This window comes from Chanodichthys erythropterus, chromosome 11, assembly GCF_024489055.1.
Source record: "Chanodichthys erythropterus isolate Z2021 chromosome 11, ASM2448905v1, whole genome shotgun sequence".
Lineage (NCBI taxonomy): Eukaryota > Metazoa > Chordata > Actinopteri > Cypriniformes > Xenocyprididae > Chanodichthys > Chanodichthys erythropterus.
The window spans coordinates 24,315,499-24,335,132 of NC_090231.1; the positions used below are offsets into that span (position 1 = coordinate 24,315,499).

Below are 19,634 nucleotides of genomic sequence, written 5' to 3' on the forward strand. Positions count from 1 at the left end.
TTATTTGCAGCCTCATTTAAATCCCAAACACATGCTGTCTCTGCCACAAATTAATAACAGATCCCACGCTCCAGGTGAAAGTGTGGTTATTGCTACTAAATATTATTTTTGTTCAAACTGCAATTGGGCTCACAGCAGCTTAAATCTTAGCCACTGCAAGGTGGGAGGAGGTCTGTGCAATTACAGACAGACCTGCAAGCCCAGCAAACTGAGTCCGCTAAAACCAGGAAAACGTTTGTCTTTGTTTTTGTGCCCATTAATAATAAACATTTCTCTTTCTCTGTTTTGCAGCCTCTGGACTTTGAGTCAAAACATTTCTACAACCTAACAGTGGTTGCGACCAATATACGTGCCGATTCGATTACTGGTGGGCCCTACATGGACCAGGCCACGATCAAAATCGTTGTTGAGGATTCAGATGAACCACCTGTCTTCACAAAGTCCACTTATCTCTTCGATGTGCACGAAAACGCTGCAATCAACACAGTCATAGGAGCGGTAGTGGCGACAGACCAGGATGCCCCACACAGTCAAGTCAGGTAAAGGCAATCATTTCTAGCCTATGTGTTCTTGACAGAAGAGGTCTCGTGCTCTGTTTAAATTAGGGCAAAAACTTCATTAAACCATGAGAAGCTCAAGCTCAAGCTTCTACATCAATCTAATATCCAAGTACTCCATCACCGCTGCATCCTACCAGCCATTAAATGCTGCTGATGAAATTGCCTGTAGAGGTGCATTTGCATTCAGACTAAATGGAGCTCTCACCTCCACAGAATTGGTTGTACTGGGAAAGAGAGAGGGGGGGGGGGGGGATAAGAGATAGGACAATGACACAATAAGATTCTGCCCCTTCCTCCCACCGATGTATTTCACTTCTGTGACTTCCTTCTTGAAAAATTACAAGGGCACCTTCAGTATAGGTTATACAGCCAATTTCTCTCAGTCCAACCTAGCATTCCATTAATTCTCCAGTGACTTGCGATGTTTCCGGGACAACACGCAACAGGTTGTGTAATTACACGGAGAACTGGGAGCAGGGGAGAAATCAGAGATTGGGTTTCAACGGTGCAGTGGAGTTTACACCAAGTGAATGTTCTCTCGTGTGTTATTAATCTAGGGCTTCTTATTTTATAGAAGAAAAAAAAACTCAAAATTGTGAAATGTGATTATTACGTCACAAAGGCTGTGGTTAAAGTTAACACTTTATTTCAATAGTCCGCTTTATGCATACAATAAGTAACTTTGCAACGTCAACTAACACTTAGAGTATTAGTAGACTGTAGTAGACTGTTAGGTTATAGTTAAGTGTTAGAGTTCGGGTAAGTAGAATAAGTTGTAGTAATATGTACAGGGCACAGCATAAATGAGTACACCCCCTCTGAAACTTCTGAAAGTCAGCAATTACTCAATTACTTAGAAGACATGTTAGGGTTCTTAAGAGATATAATGTTCCAGGTGATAAAATGTTGTGTAGCAAAATGTTGCAAAATGTCAACTGTTGAGTACACCCTCCTAAAAGTTACTAAATAAAACAAAATAAAAGTTTTCTGGTGTAAGTTTAAGGCAATGTTTGTTCGTTATATAGCCCACTTAATGCTGATAACAATGGAACTACTTGGGAGAGAACTGTCAGGAGACTGATTTCTTAGCACAAAAGAGGACAGTGGTACTAGAGGATTACCAAATCATTGTTGTGAAAATATAGCAAAAGTAAGACAGAAATTCAAAAACAATGGACTGAAATAATCAGGCCTTCATTTTAAGCTTTCATTTAGTGATGAGGGATTTTTTGCTAGAAAAAGAGCAGGAGAAATACCAAGCGAGTGTCTCAGAGCCAACAAAAGCTATGAAAAGAGTGACTGTTTATCTCACAGAGTAAGATGCAGCCTACAGAAATGATATGCATGGTTGTTGTTCTCACTGGAACTACATACTGTAGCCAAAGCACAATAAAGTCAGTTAGCCATTTCCAAAGCCCACATTTACAAAATATAGATTCCCAGAATCTGGTCAGTCTTAATACTCTTGAGCACTTGTGGGGGATTCTGTAGAGACGAGTTGAGCAACACTCCCCATTAAAGATCAGGGCATTTAAGGAGCTCAGCATCCAAGAGTTAAACAGCACAGATGTGACAATTTGTCATGAACTTGTACACTCTGTGCCAAGAAGGGTCAGAGCAGTATATTCAAAATTATAGAGGGCATACTAATTACTAGAATATTATACTTTTGTTGAATTAAATCTTGGGTGTACTCATTTTTGCAATCCTTAATTTAAACTAAATTGGCTAATTTACTTTATTTTATGGCTATTAATGACATATATTTCTCAGTTTTTATTATGTATATGTTTAATACATTTTAGTTTTGCCATCTTTCCATGAATTGTATTAGTGATCATAAAGAAAATACATCTTTTTTATTTTTTCAGAGGGGGTGTACTCATTTATGCTGTGCACTGTAGTTGCAAAGTTACTTAAAGTCAATAGTTTTAAAGTGAAGTGTGTTCTTTTATACTGTGTTCCTTTACATTCAAGCAACTCATGCAGTTCACAGTAAGAGAGTGGAGAGTGGATGAATTTTATTATTATTATTATTATCATTATTATTTCATATAGCCAAGTGTGAACACCCAGTTTTTCCCAAAGCATTCAGCCCTAATGAGTTTAGACATTTTTCATGTTTGCTTTTAATGAACAGCTTTTTAATAAACAGTGTGAAATCATCCTAAACATTCCAGATTTTTTTTTCCCAAATAGAGCTATTTAAGTATTTTGTGTTTGTTTGTTTAAAATTTCAATATATAAATTAGAGCTGTACAATTATATATATATATATATATATATATATATATATATATATATATATATATATATATATATATATATATATATATATATATATATATATATATATATATATATATATATATATATACAGTACAGTCCAAAAGTTTGGAACCACTAAGATTTTTAATGTTTTTAAAAGAAGTTTTGTCTGCTCACCAAGGCTACATTTATTTAATTAAAAATACAGTAAAAATAGTAATATTGTGAAATATTATTACAATTTAAAATATCTCTTTTCTATTTGAATATATTTCACAAAGTAATTTATTCCTGTGATCAAAGCTGAATTTTCAGCATCATTACTCCAGTCTTCAGTGTCACATGATCCTTCAGAAATCATTCTAATATGCTGATCTGCTGCTCAAGAAACATTTAATGTGTACAATTGTAATATTTTTTCAGGATTATTTGATGAATAGAAAGTTTAAAAGAACAGTGTTTATCTGAAACTATCTAATCTTTTGTAACATTATAAATGTCTTTACTGCCACTTTTGATTGATTTAATGCATCCTTGCTGAATAAAAGTATTCATTTCTTTAATTTCTTTTCAAAAAAATAAAAATAAAAATTCTTACTGACCCAAAACTTTTGAACGGTAGTGTATAATGCTACAGAAGCTTTGTATTTCAGATAAATGCTGTTCTTTTGAACTTTCTATTCATCAAGGAATCCTGAAAAAAATGCTTCAACATTGAAAATAATCATAAATGTTTATTGAGCAGCAGATCAGCATATTAGAATGATTTCTGAAGGATCATGTGACACTGAAGACTGGAGTAACGATGCTGAAAATTCAGCTTTGCATCACAGGAATAAATTACTTTGTCAAATATATTTAAATAGTACACAGTTATTTTAAATTGTAATAATATTTCACAATATTACTGTTTTTTACTGTATTTTTAATTAAATAAATGTAGCCTTGGTGAGCAGGAGGAACTTCTTTTAAAAACATTAAAAATCTTAGTGGTTCCAAACTTTTGGACTGTACTGTATATATATATATATATATATATATATATATATATATATATATATATATATATATATATATATATATATATATATATATGACATCTGTGCATAGTGATTGGAGTTTTAGACTGCATTATTAGGAAGAAAATCTGTTGCATTTGCTGTTGTCAGGGTGGGGTGTTGTTGTTTCTTTTTCTTTCTTTTTCTTTTATTTTTTATTTTTTTTATTTGCCTTCCTGGGTTGGAATTAATTTTCCTTGCTGTCATTTGTGCACCCATTGGTCTGACATTCAGGCTTTTTGTATCAATGCCTTTGTGTTGTTTGGAAGATGAATTACTTCTATCCTAGGCCATCGAGTAGATTGTGTTAAGCTATACATGACAAGGTCCATTTAAGCATTAAAAGATAAATTGTCTTTTCTAGTGTGATCAAATGATTTCTGTTGTTGACTTGAACCATCAAGTGGTAAAGTTGCATGTCTTACCATGTGGAAAGAAGAGTTAAAGTCATTTAAATAGAAAATCAGATGAAAAAGGAAGACTGACTGACCAAATAGCCCATGCTGAATTTCATAGAGAAATATGATAACTAATACCTTACCTCAAATTACAAAATTTCTGCTTGAATACAGCTAATTGTGCACATTGTGGATATCACATAGCCTAAATAGGAGAAGCAATCAAGGTGAAACTAGCAAGAATTAAAAAAAGGTGTAATTGTGGCTTTTAAAGGACTCTGGTAAATTGAAAATGTCAGTTTTAATCACAACTCAGCATGGAAACATTCATTCACAGAAACATTGTTCCTCATCAGTCTGACCTCTCGAACCACTGCTACCTCTCTCTCTCTCTCTCTCTCTCTCTCTCTCTCTCTCTCTCTCTCTCTCTCTCTCTCTCTCTCTCTCTCTCTCTCTCTCTCTCTCTTCTTAAAACACATTGCAGGATTTCTCTTGCTATTGTGAAACTGACATGCATCAAATGGTGCCAAGCTGTGTCCAACTTCAAATTAGCCCTGTTAAAAATATTGTCTAACTGTCAAAAGAAGTGTGGGTGTAATCAGTGGGGATATTTTAACCTTCTCTGACAGAAGTCCCTCTGGCTCCAGATCTTGTTGTGGCACCTGATATCTAGCATATGCTAAAACATGGTGTGACTGCTCTTGATGGCGATTGTGTTATATTGATGTACTGTGTGCTTTATGTATATGTATAAAGAGTATAAAGAGGAAGCAGAGTCATTTGATTTGGTTACTGTCCATTTACAGAGTGAGCTTACTGAAAAAACATTTGGTACAGTAGAATAAACTTTGCTTCTGTGAAAGTCCCCTTAATTACCCATTTATACAACAATAATAACTAAAAGGCCTAGAGAACATATTCTATTGTGTGCTTTTTGATAAAAAAGAATATATATTTAGTTTTTAATATAAAAGTCTATTAGTATACACATATATTTATATTAGTATAATATCAAATTAATGCCATCACAAAAATTTTTTTTTCTTACATCACAATGGAAAGTCTTTCTTTCTTTCACAATTTTCATTTGCATAATGTAATAAAATGGTCACACTTTACATTAGAGTGCCCAGTATAGCTGCAGTATAATTACATAAGCAAGAAGGGCTCCTGAGTAATACTAATCAACAACATGCACTTCATATGTAATTATTTTGTGGAGTGACTTATAATTAATTATGGTAGCAAAAACATCAGTTAATCACATTAACCTGTAATATGTGCTTTGGCTCTTACGGTGATAAAAGAAGGTGGTAATGTTTATGTTGTTAAAGGCACAATATGGTTTTTTTTTGGGGGGGGGGGGGGGGGTTCGCCCCTAGGGGGTCGCTAAACTCTTCAAAACAATCACAAAGGCGTAGATTGATGACGCAGTGAATGAGCGTGGACTCATGGAACTTGTCATCATTCCGATGGATCTAATAATGTTTATGGCGAAATAATTATGGATGAGTGAATGCAGTCATGTTTTTAACGTGACTGTGGTATGAGGCAGGGCGTGGCCGAGAATTGCGGGTGCGATAACTAATGAGACAGATATCAGTGCCACACGCGAGTCCCGGGGGATATGAAGGAATGACGACATTTCATTCTACCGAACTACTCACATGTGCTTAAATATAACTAATACAGGTCAGTTTATTTGACGATATAAATTGTGAGGTAACGCAGCACTGTTTCACTTGGTCTCACGTTACACTATACAACTGCATTTGAGTGTGTTGAAAGTTGTAATGTTATTCTGTGTATTAGTTTGTTGGCTGTATGAGACTAACAGTAAGCTAGATCAACATTAGAATATCATACTGATGATATTCTAACATTTCATCATGTTATAATCTATATAACATTGATTACTAGGCTTAAAGGTACAATTTCTGATTTTATTTTTTTTTCCGCTAGAGGTCGCTAGAAACCTATTCAAAACAAAGGTGATGACGCCAAGTTTTAGAGCGGAAACTTGGGACATGTGGTCTCCATCTCAACGGACGGTGCAAAAGAAAAGGGATTGGAGTCTGGAAAAACTCATGCTTGTGGATGCGATTATTAACGTTACTGTAGTGTGAAGCAGAGCAGGACCGAGTGTTGCGGGAGCTGAACGAGGAGCTGGAGCGATTGATCAACACACGCCTCACGAGCAGCGGGACTTTTATTATGACACAGTCACTGGCGCCGCTTCCGCTTTTCCGGTCATGAGTTTACGGGAGCTGTCCTTGTCGACAGAACCAGCGGCAGATGGTAAACAGTAATTATGTTCCATAAATAAGTAACACAATCCACCATAAAACGTGCAAGAAGTAAATAAGGAACTGCTTAAAGCAAGCTAGTGGTTTGCTGGACGCTAGTCACTACTTCTGCATTTGTCCACGGCACTGTTGTCATGTGGTTTCTATGTCAGTAAAGGCGGTAACAAAGGTAACTGACGTCATTGACAGGCGACTGCACTGCCCCGTGTCACTGTTTAGAATGGGAATTTTCTCATGATTTACAAGTAGTTGAAAACATTAGAGATATTGTTTGTAATCAGCTGGACAAAATATATAACACTAGCCTAGTGGTTTTTGGATATTTTACTGCAAAAATTTTACATATTGTACCTTTAAATAGCCTACATTGCTTACCTTGTCTAATAACGTGCAACAGCGGCGTCTCTGTCAAGTTAAAGTTGTCGCAAAGCTCTCACCATCTCAGAAACGCCACACCAATATTGATCCTAGTTTTATTACTCATTTTGTCCAAAATTTTGCTTTCCATGATTGCCATGGTTACTATGCAGCACAAAGAAACCAGGGATAAGGCGAATATTACTTCATTGACAGGGAGGGACGGGCACTATTTAAAATTGTGAATTTCTCTGAATTTACAAATTCTTGGAAACAACATTTAGGATAATGTAAGTACACAGCTGAATGAAATATACAACACTGCAAGTGGTTTTTGGATATTTTAATATAAAAATCTTACATATTGTGCCTTCAATCATGTGTATAAAGCATATCATGTAATTTTTATTTTTTTAAAGAAAAAAAAAAAAAAAGCTTAATGTAGTAATGTCTTAACTGATTTTACTCAACACAAAAATATTATTTAATAAATAAATAAATACTAATGTATATTAATTAAGTGGAAAAAAAAATAACTCCTTAAAGTAAAAAACAAGATATTTTGATCAGACTGTAAAACCTTTTTTACATGTGAGGAGTTGTCTCATATTGAACTCACCTTAACTTAGGTTAAGTATCCTGAGTATCTGATACTTAAACTAAAAAAAAAAAAAAATTATTTTGACTTTCTTTAAACCCTAAAAAATAAGGAGGAGGAGGGGAAAAAAGGAATAATTAATTAAAAATTGTATTGCTTATTTTCTTTTTTTTTCTCCCACTCCATTCCCCACTGTAACTTTTGTCAGTTTGATTGACACATAGCAGAACATTTCAGGGTCTGTCTCTTGGTGGTACGTGGAGCTGTCAGAGCCTGACTGAAATCCACTCAGCCTCCTGGAGACTGATCCCACGTGGGAATCCTGTCTGGCTGCCTGCACAGCAGTAGAGCACTCCTCCTGGACTTCCAACCTCAGTCTCAGGATCTTTACCATGCCTGAACATTTTCCTCATGTTCACTATCTAGACCAATGAATTATTTCTATTTATTTATTTTACACTCTTCATCCACTGGGGCCTTTCTGACAGTTATACCTCACACACAGCTTGTTTTTGAGACAATGCCCAGACTTTACCTTGATAATTCAAAGATTAATAAATTCTAGGTGCATATGAACTGGGTTGAAAATAAATATGCAATATATTTTAGGTTTAGTCTTTGATTTTTTTTTTTTTTTTTTTGACCTATGACAAAATTGATTAGTGATAATCGTTACATTTAAAACATGATGCTAAAAATGTTATTTTAATGACATTTTGTGTACACTTTTATTGGTTTATGTTTTCCACTGACTTTAATTTTCTATGATATGCTTTTAACAAGTGTATATTAATCTACATTTGGTAGGTACGGAACAACTGAAAGATTATATATGTAAGGGATGTTGTTTTATTCTCTCTGTTTTCCTTCTACAGGTATTTTATTGATAGGCACACAGATTTAGAGAGGCAGTTTAACATTAACGTTGATGATGGGAAGATCACATTAGCTAAACCTCTGGATAGAGAGACGGATATGTGGCACAATATTACCGTGACAGCCACTGAAATTCGTAAGTACAATTTCCCTTTCTTCATCTTCTTGATTGAAACATTAACTGTTTTGTGTTTCAGAATGATTGTATAACAATATCAGAGAACATTACAGTAATGTGCAAAGAGATCATTAAAATCTGTGTAGAGGCACTTCAGACCAATAAACGTTTTACATCACAATTAACATCTTTTTTTTTTAATTATCTCATAGGATGTACAATAAAGAAACAAATGCGGGTATATATTTAACATCTCAAAAGGCACTAAGATAAAAAGGTCAAAACCTGGGTTCTAACTTTAAATGAACCATAACAGCCAATGTAAAATAACACGTTATCTACTGTAACACCTCAGGTATTAATTTACCATTTACAGATTTTAAGGTTTAAAGTTTCCTCTCAGAAACTGAAGACACTGAGATTTTACTGAATTAAACAGCTCAGCAGTCAATTCATGGACATCTAATGAGTAATTTCTACTCACGCCAGAGCTGTTTGCTGTACATAACAGATAAAAGAACATCTGTTGACTGGATAAAGAACTTATTAAACACAAGCTGTGGACCAGAAATAAACACTGCACAAGCCATCCATAAACCTCGAGATTCATTTTGATTGGCATGTACAGCTACATTATTCGGATATGGGAGCCAAAATATTTTCACTGGAGGAGGAGAAAAATACTGATGTTGTCGTATACAATTAACATAAGATGTCTTAGAGCTCAAAGAGCAGAATAAACTGAATTATTTAAGGGCTCCTCATGTAGCAACATTGCATGTGTGTAAAATGTTCATGACCAACAAAATCAGCATCTTTTTTTTTTCTTTTTTTTTTTCACAGAATGGCTATGAATATGAGTCAGGCTCATCATTTTTTTTTTTTTTTTCCTATAAGGGCGATCAATGAGGGAAATTAATTGACAGGTCAAATGCATTTCAAATGCTGTTTGCCGTTCTAAGTGTCACACATTACAATTGCCATGTTCTAAAGCCAAATGAATAGATAATTGCTTTAAAAGTCAGCGGTTGCAACCTTAATTAAATATAATCATTTACATGGGTCCTCAAAAGGGACTGTAAATTACCGCCGATGAATAATTCCAATGAAAAGTTAATCTAATTAAATTGCCCTTTATTGTCTTCTAGACTTCAGCTGCCACCGTTTTATTAATATTCATTTTTTTAACCTTCATGTATAAAACATGCACCTGTACAGGGGATTTCAAAAGCACTTTGAATGTGTTTTTTTTTTTTTTTTTCTCTCTCTCTCTCTCCACCGTAATCCTGTTTTGCATACTTGATAATGTCTAAAGCTCAAATGGATGCTGTGTCTCATCTGTCTCTCCATCAACCCAGAGGATAGGGGGGGAGAAAGAAATGGGTGTGAGGCAGAAAGAGAAAAGAAATAACTGGGTCATTTTATTTACCTGGGATTTGCAATAGCTCCCTTCTAAATTTGGCCGCTGTACTTCTGTATTCAGTGCTTTAATAGCTTTTCTCTTCTTGTATTAGGAAACCACAGCCAGATTTCCAGAGCCATAGTTGCAATCAAAGTGCTGGACATAAATGACAACGCCCCTGAGTTCGCCACCGAGTATGAAGCTTTTCTCTGTGAGAATGGAAAACCTGGACAGGTAAGAGGGCATCAATCAGGCTCGCCAGCAGCATCTCCCTCTCACAGCTCCTCCGTAATGATCAGCCACTGTAAATTATAGCCTATTGATTTAAGAGAGAGAAGTAAGACACACCTAGTAGGCCTTTTTAGCTACTCTCCCCCGCTCCCTTTGCAAAAAATGAAAACAATCAGATCCATTCAAGCCTAGTCAGAGCCTGCATCGCTCTAACTGACACGCAGTGTCTGCGACTAACAGTGTCAGTATGTACTTCTTCATCCTCCGCCCTCTAACACACTAACCGTGAGAACATTCTCCATCCATGTGGGGAAAAAAATGACCGTAATGATGATGGCGGGGTCCCGCTTTTCAGGGAGCTGTTAATCATGAAGAAAAAGAACTTGTCTTGAACGGGGATGGCAGATATATAGATGGACTTGGCACAGAAAAGTGGGCTGCCAAAGCCGCGCCCCTTAGCTTAGGGTCTCTACTTTTATGAGTGAATGAGACAGATTTTTCATCCCGTGTTGTCTGCTGTCAGTGTCTGGCCCCATATGATGTCAAAAGTGGAGTAATGGATGACCGGTCCCTCTCTTCGTGTCTGTGTCCACAGGTGATTCAGACCATCAGTGCTGTGGACAAAGACAATCCTTCCCAGGGACACACTTTCCACTACCGCCTAGAGGTGCTTAACAATCCCAATTTCACCATCAAAAACAATTTAGGTAAGACAATATATGACTGTAATTGATGAACTGTGCAACACTGACATTGAACTAACTTAAACAAATGGCGCTATTGTCTTCTATAGAGTTGCTTATAGCTGAATTGAATTCATTTCTTAATTAATAAACTTTACACGGTTATTGAACTGAACTGAATCAACCAACCTAGGCTCATTGTAAAAACACGCCTCTACCTATATTTCTGAAAAATGCCAAAAAACATACCTATATATACAGTTCACTGCAGTTTTCAACTGAAATTACCACTAGTGCAGTAAAACACCAACAACATTCATTTCTTTTCACATAAATTATGATTACAGTGGCAAAATATTTCACAGGGTTCCTTGCACAATGTTGTGAACTCAAAACACTTAACAAGTAATAACATTTTGATGTTTGTATCACTTGACCAGCTCTAGTAAACTTGCTTTGTAGCTCACATGGTAAAGCATTGCACTTGCAATACAGCTTTTAGTGCCACTCATTCGGCTTTTTTACTTCTTTTGCACTTTTGCACAAATGTCACTACAGGCGCATTTTTCCATTGAGCCTTAGTTAGAATTAACACTGAACTTACTTAAACTGAATAATGGCACTAATGTCTTTACAGCAAAATTAAATGTGTCTCATGTTTGGTGAAGTTTGTATCATTGATTCTGTTATTTTACTCTTTATTACTGTGTAGCTGCTTTGAAACAATTTTATTGTATAAAGTGCTATATAAATAAAGGTGACTTGACTTGAAAGAGACCAGGGAAATATGTAATAATGAGATGAACAGAGAGAGAGAGAGGCATCTGCAAGAGCAAACATTATGTGTCAAGCGCAGTCCGGAGGCGTGCGTTTGAAGGGGAAATCTGGCGGAATTAGTGTACCCAAAAGTTAGCAGATGCACAATTGTCTGGTCATCAGCTATTTTGTACTCCCCAGTGCATTTTGAAAGAAAGCAAATGAACAGAATCCAAGCTGAGGTTTAGCGATGCAACTCGATGTAGGGTGACTTACTCAAAGTTGAGGCTGTGCAGCAGATGGTTCTAAATTTGTTTGCTAAATACACTGATTTTTTTCTTTCTTTTTTGTATAACCTACCTGACCTTCCTTTTCACGCTGTGCTCCTGCTGTTCTCACTGCACAACCTAGTATTGGACTATGCTTTCGAAGACTTGAGGGAGAACTGTATTGATCTAGTTCCATTTGGCATGTGGTCTTATGGCTGACCGTTGAAGGAGCTGTTGTTTTGGCTGCACACCAAAAAGAGGAAACGTGATATTTCTGAACCAGACGGATCAGACGTTACATCAAAAGAGCTTTGCCTTCCAAGGGACAGTCGTGTTTTGAGTTAATATGAAAGTAAGGAAGAGTGTGAAAAGGAAAGAAATATCTCTCTGTAAAGCGACAGGGAAAATAAATAAATAAATAAAAAGAAATCATATATATATATAAATTTATATATATATATATATATATATATATATATATATATATATATATATATATATATATATATATACACATTTCAGAATTTATGAACACATCACAGAACTAGTAGCACTAGGCTCGTTTTCTGTTTCAATTTTGTTAGAGAAATTGTGATTTATAATGAGTATATTAATATACAAAGCAGTTTGTTTTATGATTATATTTAGATATTTATTCTGTTGTTTATGTGCTGTGATACAATGTGTATAGAATAATTAAAAAAAATAGACTCATGCTATAAAGAAATAATAATTATTATTATTATGAATAGTAATTTCGGTAACGCTCTATGGTGAGTTAGAATATAAATAAAGCATGTAGTATCGTTTTAATCATTATAATAAATATAGTTGCATTATAATATATTATAATTATATTTTTTATAATACATTATACTAAATACATTTACATTTAAAAATTTAGCAGACACATTTATACAAAGCGACTTAAAAATGAGGAGAACAATAGAAGCAACAATAAGAAACAATATGTGCTGTGAATAGCCCCAGTTTGTCTAGCACAGTACACATAGCAAGTTTTTATAAAAATTAAATAGATATACAGAATAGAATAGTAAGTGTTTGTATTAAAGGGTCACGTGTTGACGAAAAAGATGCGTCTTTAGCCGTTTCTTGAAAATGGCTAAAGACTTAGCTGTCTTTATTATATTTTACATCTGTTATTCGAATGAACAAGGAACCCACAGAGAGGATCGTAATAAAAATGTTTCAAAGAAAAAAGAAAAAAGAAAGATGAAACAACACTGATAGGAAAAGCACTGAACAATGGACTACTAAGACAAAGCCAGACCTTGAGAACTGTAGGATGAAGCAGACAGGCGGAATGTCATTAGTGACAATCTCAGTGATATCTTGAGAGGCAGCATGTATTATGAGTCAGCCTGAGTGAGTTCAGGTTAAAGATGGCCACTCCATCACAGAGACAGGAGAAAGCTCTGTAAGGACACCAGGCTTTGATGCACAGCCTGAGGCGTCTGGTGCACTAAGGCCGCTTTCTCATCTCTTCTGCTGTGCGCATATGTGAGTGTATGAGTGTGCATGTGTGTTTGATCGCGCTTGGCATCAAAACTTGTGCAGCAATTTGACAGCATGTCCAAATTTTTGCTATATCCTATTTCTTTTCATCACAGGATATGTTGTTACTTGTGATTCATGATTAAAAAGCACAATGTTGTGTATTGGTTGAGTACCTTAAAAGGATAGTTCACTCAAAAATAAAATTTTGTCATCATTTACTCACCCTCATGTCACTCCAAACCTTTTTTTTTTTTTTTTTTTTTGAACAATGTTTCAGATATTTTGATCATATAATGAAAGTCCAAAACAACACTGAATGTATGCCATACATACAGTACATGCATAAGCTTGTTAGATACTGTACATTTACACGCATTGTTTCTGGCTATGCTTACTACATACCTTCAAACACTTGGATTAAGTCACACTCTGTTCTAGTCATAAACATTATAAATCATATTTTCCCCATGTTCAGGAAACATACCATACAATTATGAGTGCAGTTTTTTTTAGTAGCAGTTAATTGCATGATTATCCATCCTGAAGTCTCGTCTCAAAGATCATGTGCAATAATGATCTAAATAATGCACATCACGGAGGCACACATGCAGTCTATGATGGTTCCCACATGCAGGTTGTCTGAAGCAGACCTCTGGAGCTGAGCTGGGGAGGTTTGTTTGTGATGATAACTGTAATTGCAGTGGATGGTGACATGGAGAGGCTGGAACGACCAGGACCACCTCAGCTATCATGACCTTAAAAGTTGTGCTTCGGGGTATTGTTCCCTGAAAAAAAGAGATTGAAGACTGAAGCACAACATAATAGCTCCCATATACTGTCAGAATATTATATTAGTCATCATTTTGCTGTAAATGTGATTGTGAAATGCTCAAATGCACTCAAACCTAGGAATATTTAATTTGACCATAACTGTGCGTTGGCACGTTGAAATATGGTCAGATAATCATAGCAACTATTAAGGAATGCATATCAGTGAATATTCTTTGGTGAAATAAGATACATTAGTTCAGGACAATGTTCTTCACACATAATGACACACATAAAAAAATGGAACTTTAATTACATTGATAAATCATCTTGCAGCATTTGCAGATAATTGCTTTGTGATCTCAGGGAAACAAAAAGAAAGCCATATTTACATTTTTCATTAGCATGTTTATGAGCGGAAATTAAATTCCAACCCTATTCAGTTTACAGATATTTGTTCCAGTGAGCTCAGTGATGTCCTTTCATTTTGTAGTTTTATATGATGTACTTCCAGTTGTTCACCCTCATGAGAAGCAATAAATGAATACATACATTAACATTGCCCTGGCTGCTCCAAAGCTTTTTCCATAACATGGTTACTGTGTCGTATCCGTCTGAGGTGTTATTTATACCTTTTACTCAGTAACTGATTTTCTTTTCTTTCTTGAAATAAAAATTGAAGGCTTTTAGGGAGATATTGTTCAGCATATCAAGTGAAGGAGCTCCTTGAGACACTGGAGAGCTTCAACATATGCTTTGAGGTATGAGGGGGCAGATAATGAAGTTACAACTTCTGAAAAGAAGCACCAGTGGAGGCGCCAGTACTTTGCTCGGTGTCTTTGTCTGCCTTCCTGAGACACTTTACAAGAGATTGACAGCAGAGATGAAGCTATTTATACCCATCTGTTTATTTATTGCTGTAATAGATGTTGCCTTGTCGTAAATTTAATAGTGTGTCGTTTCCCTACCATTTACTTGCATGAATTGCCTTTGATTTCATACATCACAGCCAAACTTTATCTCTCCCTAGATAACTCGATCAGCGTTCTTGCCAAGCATGATTCCTTTCGGCGTCAGAAGCAAGAAACGTACCTCCTGCCCATCGTCGTGACTGACGACGGAGAGCCTCCGATGAGCAGCACGAACACTTTAACTATCCGGGTGTGCGGCTGCAGCAGGGAAGGCATTGTGCAGTCGTGTAACGTGGAGGCTTTTGTTCTACCCATTGGTCTCAGCATGGGAGCTCTGATTGCTATTTTAGCTTGTATAATTCTACTTCTCGGTAGGTCACTTCAGCTGCCTCTTTTAGTCCACATTGTGATTTGCATGTAAAATCTGAATCTAAAAAGCACTTCGTAAAAGAATGGAATCAAAATCTAAGAAAAAGTAGAGATCACTAAGTGGATGTTCTTGTGCTTTTCAGTTATCGTGGTCTTGTTTGTGACATTGAGGAGACACAAGAACGAGCCTCTAATCATCAAAGACGACGAGGACGTGAGGGAGAACATCATCCGTTACGATGACGAGGGAGGCGGGGAGGAGGACACGGAGGCCTTTGACATCGCCACCCTGCAGAACCCAGATGGCATCAACGGCTATCTGCCCAGGAAGGACATCAAGCCTGACCTGCAGTTCATGCCCAGACAAGGTCAACACTCGGGTCCGAACGGAGTAGACGTAGATGAATTCATCAACGTACGGCTTCATGAGGCAGACAACGACCCTACGGCTCCACCATATGACTCCATTCAAATCTACGGCTACGAGGGCAGGGGCTCCATTGCGGGCTCGCTGAGTTCCCTCGAAACGGCCTCCTCGGACTCGGACCAGAACTATGATTACCTTAGAGAGTGGGGTCCTCGCTTCAGAAGACTGGGCGAGCTTTATTCCGTGGGCGAGAGCGACAAAGAAACTTGACCTCCAATCACTACGGACCTTTTGCTTTCGTCCACGTGACTTGTGTATTATGCTACGGGGATGTTAGACACTGCTGTTAAAATGGGGGGGACGCCTTTTTTTTCGTTTAAACTTCTTAGAGAGACCTAATAGCATTAGTCATCTACCACATAAGAGTGCATTGTAACGTCAGAACTTAACAGTGTCTATAGTAGGAGGTCAATGATTCTTGTGGAGTGTGAGTTTAGATTACCGTCACTGAGTGTCTAGCAGTATTTTGGGTATTTGTTGTTCACTGTGACCACCAGTGGCATCAGAACTTTGATTCTTGGTAGTCGCTTGAAAAGACTGGATGGAAAGAGGACATTTGGGAGGACACCTTGTAGCCCGCTGGGGCAGGAGAAACAGGACTGCAGAGGCCTCAACATGACACCGCTCCCCAGCGACAACAGATCTCTTGCTGTCATTCAGCCAATCAGATAAAGGAACATTTAAAAAGAAGGTAAACTAAATAGCAATATATTGTCTACATTACTTATGAATGTATGTGTGATTTAACAAATGCGGGCGCAATGAAAATACATCACACTGGCTTTAGGATCTGCCTGCTGAGATAAGATTTGACCCTTTGATACTACGTGGCCAGATTTCTGGAGTAAACTGAAAAAGCCTTGAGGCTTGCTTTATACAACCCTTTGTATCCATATGCTTTAAGTGTGATTCACACTCAAAGATGATTAGAGTGTGTAAGACTGAGTTGAGGACAACAAGAGAATTGTGGAAACAATGAGGCCTTCGTTTTACAAAAGCAAGCATTAAATACAGTCGTATTCCAATGTTTTTTGGAACATTGATGTGTTTCTTCATTATTGTGTATGTTTTATATAAATATAAAAATATTCATCGCCAGTCGTCTGTTTTGTGCTGCAGGTTTGAGTATATTTGTACTTTTTATTTTTTTATTTATTTATTTATTTTAGTGAAATTGTTATTTTTATTAACTTTTTAATTTAAAGTTTCAAGCTTTTCCTCTTCAGCTTTGTTTCATTCTGCTGCGTCACTGTTTTTTAAAAGTTGAACTGAATTTCTGTGCTGAAATTCACATGGTGAGATTCGTTAACTACACTGAACTGTGAAATCCACAGAGGATTTGTTCTTGACCGGGAAAGATAAGTCAATATTTTATTGACAGTGTGTGTGTGTGTATATATATTCACATGCTATATACAGTGATATCAGTGATCATTCTAAGCACAATAGCTGAAAGCATCTAGTTCATGTTTATATTTGACCCCTGCCATTTTTAAAATCAAAAGTCAGAAACCATCGAGTAAAGAAATACAGAAACAGACATGCGTAATGTGCTGCACTGTATGATATTAGAGCAAAAAAAAGAAAAAAAGAAAAATATGTACATAGAGTCATTGCTGATTCTCTTAGCTTTTCTTTGAAGTGATGGGTTTTGTCTATGCACGTTAGCTATTGCACATGGGGATCTGGCACTGGAGCTGCGTGCATATTCTGTTTGTATCGATGCGATATATATGGCGATTCTCTTGGACGGACAGTATATATAAAATAGTCTTTCATGCAAATCATATTTTCTACTGTGCTTTAATGCTCATACACTTGTGTTTAATTAGCTACTCTCTGTATTGTAATCTAAGATATCCATGTATTGTTTCCTACTTTGTGAAATATATTTTTATAAATACTTGTGGGTGTAACTTTTCTTAAGCCACAGGTCATACCCGTACATGTGATCTCTTTCTTGCTTTTATGCTTTAATGAAAATGATTCTCTCATTTGGCATAAAACTAGGTCTGCTGATTAAGAATATAAACTAAATTGATTACACACGAAGCTTATTTACTCTTTCATGCATAAATTATGAGAACCTCAGTCAGGATTTTTTTTTTTTTTTTTTTTATATTTTCAAAGATATTTTTAGATTGTCCAAGATATTTTCATACTGTACACTTAAGTGCAGTTTTGGTTTTAACTATATTAACTATTAACTATATTAACTATATATTTTAAATATAATACAGTAATAGCACAGCAATACTGTGTGAATTTAACACATCAGTGAATAAAATGATATAAAATCATGTGAAAACTATAAAATATATACAAAAAATATATATAATACAGCTTAAATGATTGTAAACACAATTAGGTTTGTACCTGTTCGACCAGCAGACGAAGAACTACATACATGTTGAACTTTGCATGTCCTTGATATTAAAACACGAGGAAATGATTCCGTCAAAGATCTCTACAACCATTGAAGGTACAACTCTGTGGAAACCCAATTCAGACTATGTAGATAACGCTCATGCTCCCTCCACTCCACCGGGGTATGTTTACCCTTATTAACTGATATTTATGTTATGTTTGTGTTTAAAATCGACAAATTTCTACCGTAGCTTTCCTTTTTGAGAAAACCTCAGACTGAAATCTATATTGATCTAAGCTGATCTATTAATGTTTTCAAACTGAGAAAAAAACTAGTGATCAGGTGTTTTCAATTTCAGTCTAATCTGAAATAAGCAGTGTTGGAAATAACACATTACAAGTAACATGCATAATGTAATCAGATTACTTTTTGATGTAATGAGTAAAGCAATGCATGACAAGTAACTTACATTATGTAATCACATTACTATTTTGATGTGACTGGAAATTACATTCTACTTACACAAATATGTTTATTTACAGCCAAAACAATTTACTGCAGATAAAGTATTTTCAAGAATGATGGCTACAGTAATATTATGAATTGTAGCTGAAATATAGCACATGATGCATGATGTCCAATTTAGTGGACAGATGATTAATCAGAATTTCCTCTCAATCTAAAATCAATGCTTGGAAAATTTAACAATGATATGACTCCTTAGATGTTACTTGATGCTACAACATTTATTTATTCATTTGTAAATATACCTACGAGAGTCTCCTACAGGATAGAAAAAATGGATTGATATTCCGGAGCAACTTGGCATTTCTGACTGGCTGTCAGCCATCTTGGTTTTGAGAAAAATCCACATGCAACAGCTTGCCATTTTGTGGCAGAGTATAGAATGATGCACCAGTGTCCACTATAGAGGATGATGTGCAATTTTTGCCATCAAAAGCCATGCAAGAAAATGCTTTTTGAATAGCTGTCCACTGTAGTGACATATATGTGTGAAAGGATTCATTAATCAAATGAATCGCATCTATCTTTTTTTTTTTTTTTTTATCTCTCTCTGTGAAAAGATTAAGTAAATTAAATTGGAAAAAATTACATTTAAAAATTTATATAATCAAAATAAAACATTTACTAAAAAATGATTTTTAAAAAAATATGTGTTTACTTGCATGTCATGTGACCATTAATCGACATTTATAATTGTTTTATTATTATTATTAATCTAACTTCCAAAGTAAAATCTCTAGGGGTACTTCAAGTAAATATATTAGGTCAAAGAAATTTCAGCTGACAAAAGATGTTGGGGAATCCATGCATTACGTGTAAGAAATGTCATGAATTTGAACATTTTAATGTGTTTGAAAGACAAAAGCCT

The 19,634-nt window shown here is 35.6% G+C and overlaps 1 protein-coding gene across 2 annotated transcripts in view; it reads left to right on the forward strand.

Annotated features, from left to right (window-relative positions):
* Positions 1 to 16,083, forward strand: part of cdh8 (cadherin 8) — a 119,175-nt gene extending 103,092 nt beyond the window's left edge. The window contains exons 6-11 of one of the 2 annotated variants that reach the window (XM_067400606.1): positions 292 to 539; positions 8,421 to 8,557; positions 10,054 to 10,185; positions 10,766 to 10,879; positions 15,197 to 15,448; positions 15,590 to 16,083. In XM_067400606.1, coding sequence (XP_067256707.1) covers positions 292 to 539; positions 8,421 to 8,557; positions 10,054 to 10,185; positions 10,766 to 10,879; positions 15,197 to 15,448; positions 15,590 to 16,083 — 1,377 coding nt within the window. The remainder of the gene's footprint in view (positions 1 to 291; positions 540 to 8,420; positions 8,558 to 10,053; positions 10,186 to 10,765; positions 10,880 to 15,196; positions 15,449 to 15,589) is intronic. The other variant, XM_067400607.1, reaches the window with a different exon arrangement.
* The last annotated feature ends 3,551 nt before the right edge of the window (positions 16,084 to 19,634 follow it).